This window comes from Orbicella faveolata, unplaced genomic scaffold (assembly GCF_042242905.1).
Source record: "Orbicella faveolata isolate gen_17 unplaced genomic scaffold, um_ofav_v1 contig_3, whole genome shotgun sequence".
NCBI classification, from domain to species: Eukaryota; Metazoa; Cnidaria; class Anthozoa; order Scleractinia; family Merulinidae; genus Orbicella; species Orbicella faveolata.
The window spans coordinates 13,161,565-13,173,818 of NW_028301558.1; the positions used below are offsets into that span (position 1 = coordinate 13,161,565).

General features: G+C 39.4%; 1 protein-coding gene and 1 long non-coding RNA gene across 2 annotated transcripts; both read left to right on the forward strand.

Annotated features, from left to right (window-relative positions):
- Window positions 1-123: 123 nt before the first annotated feature.
- Window positions 124-9,767, forward strand: LOC149106480 (putative G protein-coupled receptor CG31760). The gene is made up of 10 exons (XM_089297259.1): window positions 124-917; window positions 2,325-2,481; window positions 3,056-3,394; window positions 4,275-4,343; window positions 5,516-5,625; window positions 6,176-6,390; window positions 6,866-7,004; window positions 7,470-7,575; window positions 8,248-8,388; window positions 9,165-9,767. The coding sequence occupies exons 1-10, from the start codon at window positions 124-126 to the stop codon at window positions 9,258-9,260; spliced, it is 2,166 nt and encodes a 721-aa protein (XP_089153385.1). The 3' UTR covers window positions 9,261-9,767.
- A 250-nt stretch (window positions 9,768-10,017) lies between these two features.
- Window positions 10,018-11,585, forward strand: LOC149106481 (uncharacterized). The gene is made up of 2 exons (XR_016209908.1): window positions 10,018-10,587; window positions 10,794-11,585. It is a non-coding gene; the product is annotated as an uncharacterized LOC149106481 (long non-coding RNA).
- The last annotated feature ends 669 nt before the right edge of the window (window positions 11,586-12,254 follow it).

A 12,254-nucleotide genomic window follows, 5' to 3' on the forward strand; every position in this document is an offset into this window, starting at 1 on the left:
GCTGAACAAAACGATCGAGGGCTCAGTTTAACCTTATTTTTGGAGGTTCGCCACCTTGAGATTATAACATCTCTGTTACTTTCAAAACATTTAGTAAGAAACTTATCGCGCGCGAACAAATTCATGTTTTTGTGCAAGGTATTTTTCGTGATTTCGGCTTTTTCCAACAATGCTTGGAATAGCAAAGCATTTGTAATCGCAACAACGGAATCAGAAGAGAAAGTGTCTCAAAGAAATGAGAATGCGCGCGGTGCAATCGAGAAAAGTGAATCAGTAGACGTGCTGGGGAAAGAACTACAATATATTGCCGAAATTTACAAGAAGTTGCAGAACTCGTATGGGTGTAATGATGTTGCTGTTCTTAATGTGACGTTTGACGGTGAGCGATGGAAAAACGAAGCTCTTATGGCTGTCCAAATCGCCAGTCTGCTGACTTCTCTGTGGCCGGTGAAAACGTCTGTTGGTGATTCCATCGTTGAGAATGACACTGTACTATTTGAAATTGTTCGAGCAAATACTGGCTTTTCACCGTCCGTGTTCGGGTCCGTCGTCTGTTTCGAGCCCAAGTTATACAGAAATTACGAACGTTTTTGTCCTTACGCGTTCAGAGACAGCAAGTTGAATGGAAGTGTCCATGTGGTGGACCTCGCGCAAACAGAGGACTACGATTACTCTACGAGCCCGAACGCGATTTGGTGGAATGCTATCAGAGACAAAACCAGAAATATGAAGCTCTCACATGGACTGAAAGAGACGCATTTCTTTTCAGTTGGGCTTGGGAATCGATCTGTCCATGAGCATTTGTCGGTACGATACGAGGACGGTCTGTGGATCCAGCCATACTTCGATTGTTTTGGTGGTAAAGTTTGGATGGTCACCTATCTGGCTCCCATTTTTAATGAAACCAACGAGTTTTTGTAAGTTTTAGATTAACTGTTGAAATGATAGCCTGTCGCGCGCGCGATACCACAATATTCAAATCAGTTATTTAAGGTTATCTTAGATACGTTAAAATTAGGGGGCTCAGTGAAAAAGCTGGTAGGCGATTTCCTTTTTATTATGAAGCGATGGCGATTTTTCAGCTAGATCAGAAAGCTTTATGCAGAAAAGGTCAGAGAAGATCACTCTCTTTCAGAAACCTCTTTCACTCGATAAGGATAATAAAAAAAAAAGTTCCAAAGAAAAGGTGTTCATTCTAAGTAAACAATGATCTGGTGCAAAAAGATGTTTAATTTTAAAAATACTAAAATTCACGGTATTCTATTCCTTTTTTCAAGTGATTGAGCGACCCATGTGGTGTAGACAATTGGAAACGAACTTGTTTGGCCTTGACGTGTTGTCAGATAACGTCAAAAACATGGATGGGGTCTTCGAAGAGTAAGGAGTCCTGCTAACAGCCTCAATCATGTTACTATGATAGTTCAGGTCGTTTTTATTTGGTAACCTTGAAGCATCCGAAATAAATACTGTACCCGGCTCAGTCTCCCTTAGCTCTTTCGACGTTTGCATGTCAATTTATCGACCGAAAGCGTGTCATCACAAAAGACTATATATTAAACGGAACTCCTGTTTAGACTTTTCAGCTCAGTGCAGTGCTTAATATATTGTTTTCCAGCTGCATGTGTAGCCGGAAAAGTCGTCTTAGCTGAAAAGAAGACGACCAAAAATTTTTACCTTGCTACCTCGTTAAAATAATCAAATTCAACTGCTCTACCCTTCAGTTTTATAATTTCACAGATCAATTTTTCCATTTACGTAAATTCAACTGTCGTGTGAGTAATATTTAAAATTTTAAGCACAACGGTACGCTAGAACTGAAAGATAAGGGATGTTATCATTGTAGAGATATCAGAATGATATTGTACGGTAAGTTAGCTTTGCGGATTATTTAACACCTACGTCTTTTTCAAAGAAAGCATTTTCTGTGGGAAGCAATTACCAATATCACATTTCACAAACCAAACACTTCTTTAACAATTGTTCAAAACATATTCAACTGGGCCCATTGTTTAAAGGTTTAATAATTATTTAAGATCAACAGTCTTAATAGCTTCTCCCGCCCAAACAAACTTCTACCCAATACAATTTCCGTCTCATTTAGATCCCAAAGTTTAGAATCAGTGGGTAGGCACATGTCTCTGCCTAATGTGTTTTTGCGATTTTAGTGTTAACATAATGCAAGAAAAACAAGAAAAATTGAAGTAAAGAATCGACCAAACAGTCCATGTCTTCTGTTTAATCAGAACCGCGACGTGTAACCGAACAGCTGCAGTGTGTTTCTTAAGCCATTAGTTATAATTTGTTTTGTTTTTCTTTTGCCTCAGGGGTACGGTGAGTATGGATATTTCTTTGAGGTACGTAGATATCAATCAATGTGATGCCCAGAACCCCAGCGGTCTAGAAGAACAAACAGAGACTGGTAACGAGCAAACCCGCTTGACCACATTCATGGGAACGCACAGATGTAAACAGAGCACAGAGGCGAGTCATCCCAAAGTTCAGAATATCAATTCTCATTACTGATCATTAGATGCTGAGATACACAGATTAGAAATGATAGAAATATGAATTAAATGGGTGAAAATGATGTGTAAAAAAGAGTGATGTAGTGTTTCGAAAAACAACTTGAAGGATCCATCTGGTGATGAAATTCCAAACGGTGGAAAAAGTCACACTATATCAGTCGAGAAGCCGACTTTCAAAGTCGTTTGAAACATTCCTCTATCTACGAAACAAAATGTCACTCGCCCGCTTTAAAGAATCGTTCATTTTTAAATGACATCTTTTACGAACCTCGTACTTAAAAATCATACTCAAACTCTTAACGGAAGGTAATCTTCAGTATATTCAATGATTCTATTAAACCAATTTTGATATATTAAAATTCGGCCTAAAACAATAAACTTCAGCACGGGGCTCTGGAGAATAAACCCCACAAACTCTGTAGTTATTCCCCAGAGCCTTGTACTGAGGTCTATTGTTTTAATCTGAATTTTGATAGATCGAAATTGGTCTATTCTGCTGATGAAATCTTATAACAAATCTCTTTATACAGTGTGTACCAGTTCCCTATCAGGGATTCCAACGCGGCAGTTATCACTGCACCTGCAAACGAGGCTACTACTTCCCAGACCCTTCTGCATCTCGCAAATATTTCAACGGAAAAGTCCTGGAGGAGGAGTACGACAAGATGTTGAGAGGGGAGATCAGCTCGTACGAGAGTGACTTCGAGTGTCTCGCGTGTAGTGAAGGATGCAAGGAGTGTGTGGATGACCGCGCGTGCGTGTACAGTATTTATACATCCCTGAGATACGCGTTGTTAGTGGTTACCTGCTTGATCATCCTGACTTCACTGGTTTTTGCAGCCTTGGTCTATAAATATCGGCAGAATAAGGTAAAACTAGACGCATAGAGCTCAAGTGGCCTCACTAAATACCTCAATCTCTATATATTGTCTCGTTGAAATTAAGAAATAGAAAACGGTGGCTTCTTGTTAATACAGTCCAATACTACACCAGAGGAAGATTGGATAGTCGTGAAAGTTTCTGTGTATCCACGAACTAGTGAACAAGTTGTATTCTTTGATCTTTTCAAATAAGACAGTAAAATAGACCAATTTCGATATATTAAATTTCAGAATAACACAATAGACCTCAGCACGAGGCTCGAATTGGAGCCCCACAAACTCTGTAGTTTTTCCCCGGAGCCTCGTACTGAGGTCTATTTTTTCAGGCTGAACTTTAATATATAGAAATTGGTCTATTTTAAAACAACCCTTTTGTATTTGTTCATGCCATGTTCACATAGCCTTAAATCTTTAAATCTTAAATCTTTAATCATTATTTATACACGGTAAAAACAGCAGGTAGAAAAAATTACATAATAATAACTAAAAATCCAAATCCTAACATTATATTAACTTACATTAATATGCCACTTAAGAAAGATCCTGGTTTCCATGAATGCCGTGTTTAAAAATTATGGTAAAGAAGGCGTTTAAATTTGTTTAATGAACCAGACTCTCTAATGTTACAGGGTTACAGCATTATGATTACATGATCAAAATCTTATGTCATTCTTAGGTCTTCTTAATCTTCCCCGCAGAAATAGCCCCTTTAGCTTAGCTTGTATGTTGTCCCAGCCAAACGACCCGATGAATTTGTCTCTTTGCCTTTTTTAATTTCAGAGTTAAGAGCTATTTGTATCATGTTTAAGCTTTTAGCCTCATGAGTCCACAACCTTCACAAATACATGTATCTTTTTCTCTGTTCTAGATTTTCAAAGCGTCCAGTCCTCGCTTTCTAGAAATCATAATCTGTGGAGCCATCATGATGCATGTGAAGGTACGCTAAGATCAGCTGCACGTTCCATAAGTTCCATCATATGGTCAGCAGTCATCTTCAAGTCAGCACCAGCTGCGTGCGTGGTTCGATCTCAAGAAGGGGGGGTGGAGAGAGCGCAAGGGGAGAGGATTTCCAAAGTAAAAGCCAGTCGGAAAACTGCATAAGGGAGATCAATTTGGGCGTGGCTCAAGTTAGTTTTGACCGCAAAAGTACCAATACAAAACACAAACGCAAATAAGAGTTAAAATCTAATATATAGATTTAGGCCAGCCTAAAAGCGTAGCTCCTGGGCCGGGTTGCTCAGAATTCGATTAACCTAACCCAGGAACAGATAGAGTTTTTTTTAGAGGTCTTCTGTATATTGTTTGACCTTCTGTTTTGAGTTTTAATAATCGCCACATACACAAAACGAAGCAGGAAAAAACATTTGTATAGAAGAAAAAGTTATAATTCGGTTAACTTTCAATCCTGGGTTAGTGCTAACCCTGAACAATCCTGCCCTGTTTCCAACAAGTTAACCTGGCATGAGCCCGCGATCCAATCGAAAACCAACACTTGGTCAGCGGTCAACTTAAAAAATCACGTGACTTCGATGAGCTGTAAACCTGAGCCCGCGATGTGGTCACTTGATACTGGTCAGCGGATACCTTATTTTGACAGGCGTCAATTGATGATAACATGGATGTCCAATATCAAAGAAGTACACGGTAAACCGAGGCTGCAGGTCTCTGCTAGCCTATTATTTAGAGTTTAACCGCCATGTTGCGCGACTCCGTCGTCTTCGCCGTCGTGCGTACGCGCCCACGAGCAATACCGCTAGCCATAATAATCATGAGAAAATCAACTCATGGATTTCCTTTACTTTCCTATATGAGTATGGGGCTCTGCTATGATGACATTGTCTTCGAGTGCTTTTTTGAAGAAACGTTACAGGTTCCAAATTGGAGGCATCTAAAGCATCAACATATTATGATGGCCTTTAGTTATTTCTCAAAATGCAGTCCTAAAATTAAGATCTTAATGCGTGAAAACGTGTGCGTTCTATTTTGCTCATACCACGTGATACCAAAACCCGTAATTTACACCCCTGAGCGAGATGTCGACGCTGACACATGGCCTTCCCACCAACTGAAAGCCTACACTTACTTCTAATAATCTTTCCTCTGTTTCAGCTTCTTGTGTCGTTCCCCGCAGCTTCTGAAGTACGCTGTGTGTTAGAGCCTTGGCTAAAACATGTAGGCTTCTGTCTGATATACGGTTCCTTGGCGCTGAAGACGTGGAGGTGATCATTCTGCATTTCACACACGTTTTAGAAGTCGCCTGTCATCACTGATTTAACCGAAAGTTATATATTTAGGAGTCTAGTACTAGAGTATATGACCATTCAAATGAAAGCTATAGAGCAGTACTTTCACGTGGTACTGTTTATTAGGATGCACAAAGTGGCTCTATCTTTTAGGCATATGGATGAAATGCTTGTGGGTAACCATTCAAATGCGAAAACTTTTTACTAGTATTTTCAGTTACGTTGAACCCGGGTTTTTTGTAAATATCTTGAGAAAGAAAAATGAGATCCTTTTTCGACTTTGGCAGCCTTCAGAATAAATTAGTCTATAGCTGGCACGGTTTCTTCTGCAAAAGCTTTGTTTTCCTGGCAGGGCCGCCGACACAAGGCATAAAGCTACGAGAGATTTTTCGCGAGCTGTGAAGCCCCTCGAGGCTTCGTTAGAAGCTGCGCTACTAAACCAAAGCGCCCGCCCACCACCAAATTTCGAAGTTAACAGGATTCGTAACCCATTAAATTGTTACTGTTTTTTTCTCACACGCTCCAGAGTGGTGTTGATTTTCCGGGTTCGCTCGGCTCGAAAGCTGGCCATAACAGACAACGTATTATTGAAGAGGCTGTCAGCCATGGTATTACTTTATTTGAGTTACTTGACTGTGTGGATGGTAATACAACCTCCTTCAACCGAGTCTGGTGTTACCAGCGATAAGTTGAAATATGAAAGATGCTCAACAGGATGGTTTAGAAACATTATTTTAGCAGGTAAAAACGTTTCTTCTCTATATTCTGAAAGTGCCCTACCCACCTATAAACTAGCACTCCAACCCCACCCCCGCCCCCCATCCCCCTTTTGCTGGTGTGGTGTGACCAGGGCGAGCTATCTATAAGAGAGTGACGAGTGTTATCTCAGATTTTTGATTTGATGAAAACTTAAATTCAATTAATAGACTCAACAGAAATAAGTTTCTACTTGTTAAGTGAATAAAGATGGTGAATTTTAAGCTCGGTAATAAAAATGCGAAAGTTGAATTGATCAACATGACACGAGTGTAGGACAAGAAAATATCTGAGTCCCCGACAGGAATCGAACCCAAGACCTCCCAAACACCGGGCGGTCGCTCTGTCCACTTAGCTACGAGAACTCATGGAGACGCAAGGTCTGTTTCTACTTGTGTGGATTAGGTCTTTCAAAGACTAATTTTGATGCTAATTTTTTACTATTTTGTTGTCTTCCCAGCCGACTTTCTGGTCCTTGCTTGGGGAATGTTGCTTAGTTTTAAAGTGAGAAAAGTACCCCAAGTTTACAACGAAAGCAGATTTATCAGCTATGCCACCTACAATGCCATGTTTATTATATGTTTTATCACCGTTCTCAGGTGAGACAAGGAACTAAATTCTCATATCAGACCCCTGGGTGATTTAATGTACCTTATTTATTCAACAGACTAGGACACTTGGTACGACATGACATAAATAAAAAAAGATCCCCAAACATTTATCCACTGAAGCGATGGAATCAAGACACTGTATGAGGGTGTTGTCAACCACCTTGACGTTACAACGTTGCCTAGTTACTGTACGGCTTTCTCCCAGTCCTTTACGGTTAATTGATTTTCGGCGACGTTGCCGAGGCGATCAGACCACGTGACCCCGAAACGATTGACCGCGTTGAAACTTCAAAGCCTAGGAACTAGGCAAGTTCCAACGAAAACCACATTGGCTTGCTCCCAGTCCAAATGCTTTGGGAGCCAGACCCAGTGGCTAGACCTCTCGTTCTTAAATCAAGCATATGATCCATTACGTCAGCCTCCCACAATGATCCGACTTCTGTTTTTTTCCAGCGCTGTGTTGAGAGATGGCTCGTCGCCATCCGTTACGTATGCCATAGAATTTGCCTACGTGCACGTGACTGCTTCAATCACCCTCGTATTGCTGTTTTTACACAAGGTAGGATAGAATGGATACCCCCACACTGTTAACTTTTCTTATTTTGGATTCAAGGTAATTTTGGACAGAAACTGCCAAATTGACCAAAATTCCCTCGCATACATGCTGCGTTATGAAAATAAAATAAATAAATAATAAAAGCCTTTATAGGAGGAAGCGCCAATAAGAAAAGTTGATCGTGAAAAGGGATATTGCTTAACCACGATTTACTTAAGTACATAAAATATTTCGATAGTTTTGACTGGAGTTGTTGTGCTCTTCTATGTGCTGCGATAGGAGAAACGCATGTTTCCGACATACTGTCATTCTCGTAACGCACCAATTCGTACCCTCTGTTTTAGAACATTCGGGACCTCTCATATTCACATCTAAAATAGACGAAGTAAATCTTGTTCTAAACGAGACTTTTCTGAGGCTAAAATGTTTTTAATATATATATATATTGATCTGGACTGAACTACGGTGCCTGAAGAAGAGCAGTAAAACTGCCCGAAACGTCACGTTTTAAAAACATTTCAGCCTCAGAAAAGCCCCTTTCAGAACAAGATTTACTTAACTTATTTTATATGTTTAAAAACAGCTTCACGCACTCGCCACTTCATCTCATCTTGTTCCCGGCCATGTTTTTGTTTCTATTTCGTTTCGTTCTAAGATATCGTTGGTTCGTCCTAGGTTTTTTTAGCTACAGCCGCGAGGAATGACCAACGTCGCACCGCTCCTCAAAGCAATATCCTGTCAGTGAACTCGACAGAGGGACGTGAAACTGAACAACTCGATACAACTACACTCGGTGGAGAAAATAACGAACTTAAGGTCTGTTTAGCGTGATAAAATCGTAAGTAAATTGCAACCCGTTGTCTTATTCATCCTTGTCGCCGCTGGTATAGTGACCACACCTCCATTTCTTAAAAGCAACAAATCAATTTTGTGTGGGCTGACTGTAACCGGGTAAAGTGAAGGGGTTACCGGGAACTCTCAGGGATTGGAAACTGAGCCCGGGAAGGGTGAATATATAAAATTTTATCTGTAAGAAAATGGATGGATTTAGAAGGAGAAGATCGAAGGGAAGGCTGTCTTTTCATGCTCACATAACTTACCAACAGGAAACTTACAGCGGTTTTCCGAATTGAGTGTCGAAAGTAATCAAAATATTACTTTGGTTTTGGTTTTGGTTTTACTACGGTTTGAGATTGGCTGAGTAGTCTAATTGGTAAGCAATTGGTTTGGTTTTGGTTTTACGACACTCAATTGAAGACCGCTCTATGCACATGCTATAGTTTTGGAATACTGATTAATTTGTGTTTCCTTCAGTAGAATTGCTGAAGTTGAATGTAAAAACCATCAGACTATACAGCCGACAACCAAAATTTACTTTTACATAGAACCAACTGAAAATGTGATTGGCTCAGCCGAGTTTGCAAGCAAAAGGCACTCGAAAAATGAGCTACAATATATATCATTTAAATTACAATTATAATGTCCTATCTTGAGAAAGAAAACATTTTCACACTGAAGAGATGCACGTATACAACAGTAGACACAGTTATTTGAACTTTTCTGGAAAGCTCTTGTTCGTTTGTCTTTTTCAGCTGGAAATAAAGAGACTTGCCGCAAAAGTTGCACTTCTCCAATCTCAGTTGATGACCGAGCAAAACAGACATGTTAGGAAGACTGGGTCCAGCTGAGTGTGAGCACGCAAGTAGTTACGGTTGCCAGCGGTAGACTTTGATAAAGGCAGAGTGTTTTGCTTTGGACAACAAAACACGGACGCTCACATTTAGAGGTCGTGAAAAATTCAGCAATTCATTTGATTCTTGCTATAGCTTGAAAGCCAGCTCTATAAGCTTTAATTTGATATAGCAGTTTAGGTATCTACAGTTTAAATCGGCCGCGCTACTGATCGTTTGGACGCGACACACCTCTAAAGGTATATGGTAACCTTAATTTAAACTTTTTTCAGGATTCTCGGGTTGAGTTTCCTTTCCAACGTCAGTACATGAATATTCCTGAAACTCCACTACAGAAAGCCGTGTTACACAAGACAATTTTACTTGGAAGTGAAACGTAGTAAGGGTCGTGTTACAATTTGCAAGAAGCATTGTCTCGTGCAACACTTCATTTTACAACCTGCAAGTACCTGCGAGTAACGGCCGCAAACTGTGATAAGCCAATTAAAATGTGTCAACCTTTGAGTTGAGCAGTAACAATTTTCGCGGCAACTGATCTCATCCGCGGAGTCGTATTTCGCTTCTTTTGTTTACGTCTTGCAATTTCTCGCAGAGAAATCTTCGCTTTTGTTAATTGTTTTCGTCTCTTAAGTGATAGACTAGACGCTTCGCATTCCCACATTTAAACGCATGCGTAAATCGCAAGCGAATGTTTCGTCGATGCCCACAATAGTTGATGCCGCGGAATTACCGACAAATTTAATCGCTGATATCTGACAAGGCAGCTTCTCCAAACGCTCCTTTCCCCTACTTTATAGAGTGTTTTTCCATATTCTACTAAAACAAACAGGCCGATAAATTGCGCGTTTAGTTTTTTTTTTTGTAAATGCGTAAATATCCGCACCCAACTCGGCTGGCCGAGTAGGCCTGTTCAAGGCTATTCCGCTAGCATTCCTCTTTTTTCCCTTTTCCTTCTTTACCATTTATCTACTGATTCGGTTTAGAAGCTGGGTTTCATTGGTTGGCGGCATGGCCACGTTGACAACCGCTTGCACTGCACTGCGACTGTAGTGCTAAGAAAACAGTTTAATTTTAAAAGCGCGGTTATAAGATCTGAAAGATCTTCTTGTTGCCTATCGGCTTATGCTCACACCTGGATGAAAGCTGGTAGAGGTATTTATGACTGTGGTCATGTATCGTTCGCAACAGCACGATCGGCGAGGTCAAAGAATTGATACAAGACACCCAGGAAGACAGAGCCAGAAAGTGAGATCCTGATTAGCTTTTTTTCTTGGCAAGAGAATTTGATGGTTTCCACTCGCTTTCTCTCGTTGTGTAGTCTAAGGTAAGCTTAGGTTCTTGTTAGGTTTTGGTTTCATTGTTTCTTTACTGTTTTATTTTGTACGCACACATTGAAATTTTGCCCGTGTTAGTATCGCAAGCTCGAGATTTGTAAGCTTGTTTTTAAATACTTAGGGAAAAAAATTTCGAATTGCCTTATCTTTTAGTTTTGTTGTCGTACACACTACATTTCTTTTGTATTCCATGCAGTTCGACCAGAGTGAAAATTTCTTCACGGATGATATGCAAGGCAACCCTACATGTACGATTAAGTAAATATACACTGCAATATTTTAGTGATGGATGAACAAAATAAGTCCAAGAGACTGTGTAGATCTATTTTTTTGCGAGAAAGATATGCTGTCCAATTGTGTCAAAAAGCCGAACGCATGGTGGCTGGTAATGTAGAGTTTTTGTTTTGTTTTTTTTTTTTTCTTGCTCCTAGAAATGACAGATTTAAACAAATTGACACCAAAACTTGAATATAAGTATGTTCTGTAATAGTTGCAAAATCTATTACTAGTGAGACTAACACAAAAAATTACCAAGATATATAGGAATAAAATACCGTGATTTTTGTTTCCAAGAAAGAAAATTATTGTTATTTCACTTGCATGCACTACAATATGTACTGCCCTTATTATTGTATTGCACCAAACTGGGGGACTTCTTCCTACAATTGACTAAAGGTGCACTTTTTTTCAGGCTGGAGGTATTATAAGACTTAACAGGACAGGGATTTCAAACATTAATTGATTATTTATCCCAGAAATAAGATCTAGTGGGCCACATTAGGTTTGTGAAAGGGGTTTCAGGCGAGAAGCTACATGTATATGAAAGGAAAGCCTTTCTTGTTAAAAACACTGTAAAATGGAAAGGTCTTTGACCCTGGGCCAGAGCCTCTTTGTATAAAACTTTGTTACTTCCCTTCCTCCTCTCCATGGACATAGTTCTATAGAAAAAACCTTATAAATTGTAAATAAAAACATTCCCTTCACTTCAGGTTCATGATTGAAACAAAACTGTCTGAAATCATTCTTAAAATATTGAAGGAAATACTTATTTTTTCTATAGATTTCCTGTTTACCCGCAAGCTACAATCAAACTGTTTATGTTTGACTTAACTTAAAGTAAACAAGATTTTGCCAATATCCATGTCTCACTTAACTGAAATTGGGCAAAATACTCTTGGCAGTCCTGGCATTCTCAAGTTGATTGTCTAAAATAAATTTCAAACTCACGTATTGCAATTTTTGCGTAATATAGTGATCATTGTTATACAGCTGTTTCATAATGTTAACTGAAAAAGGACCATAACCAATTTACCTTGACCCAAAATGCACTGCTGACTCATATACATAATTATATTGTCAATTTTGGACTGACTGGTAAATATGGTGAACTCTCATTTAATGATTTCATTTTGAAACAGACTGTTGTTATTCTTTGACACTACCTGACATCATGTACAAGTTAATGAAAATTAATTATTATCCATTTTAGAATTTATAAGCTGTCTGTGTAAACAATGTGTTATTTGATTTTTGTATTTCTTTTTTATTTCGAGCAGCCTGGCCTCGAGCCCTGGCTGGGAACATTTTATTGTGTTCTTGAGCAAGACACAACTCTCACAGTGCCTCTTTCCACTCTGGTGTATAAATAAGTACTGGC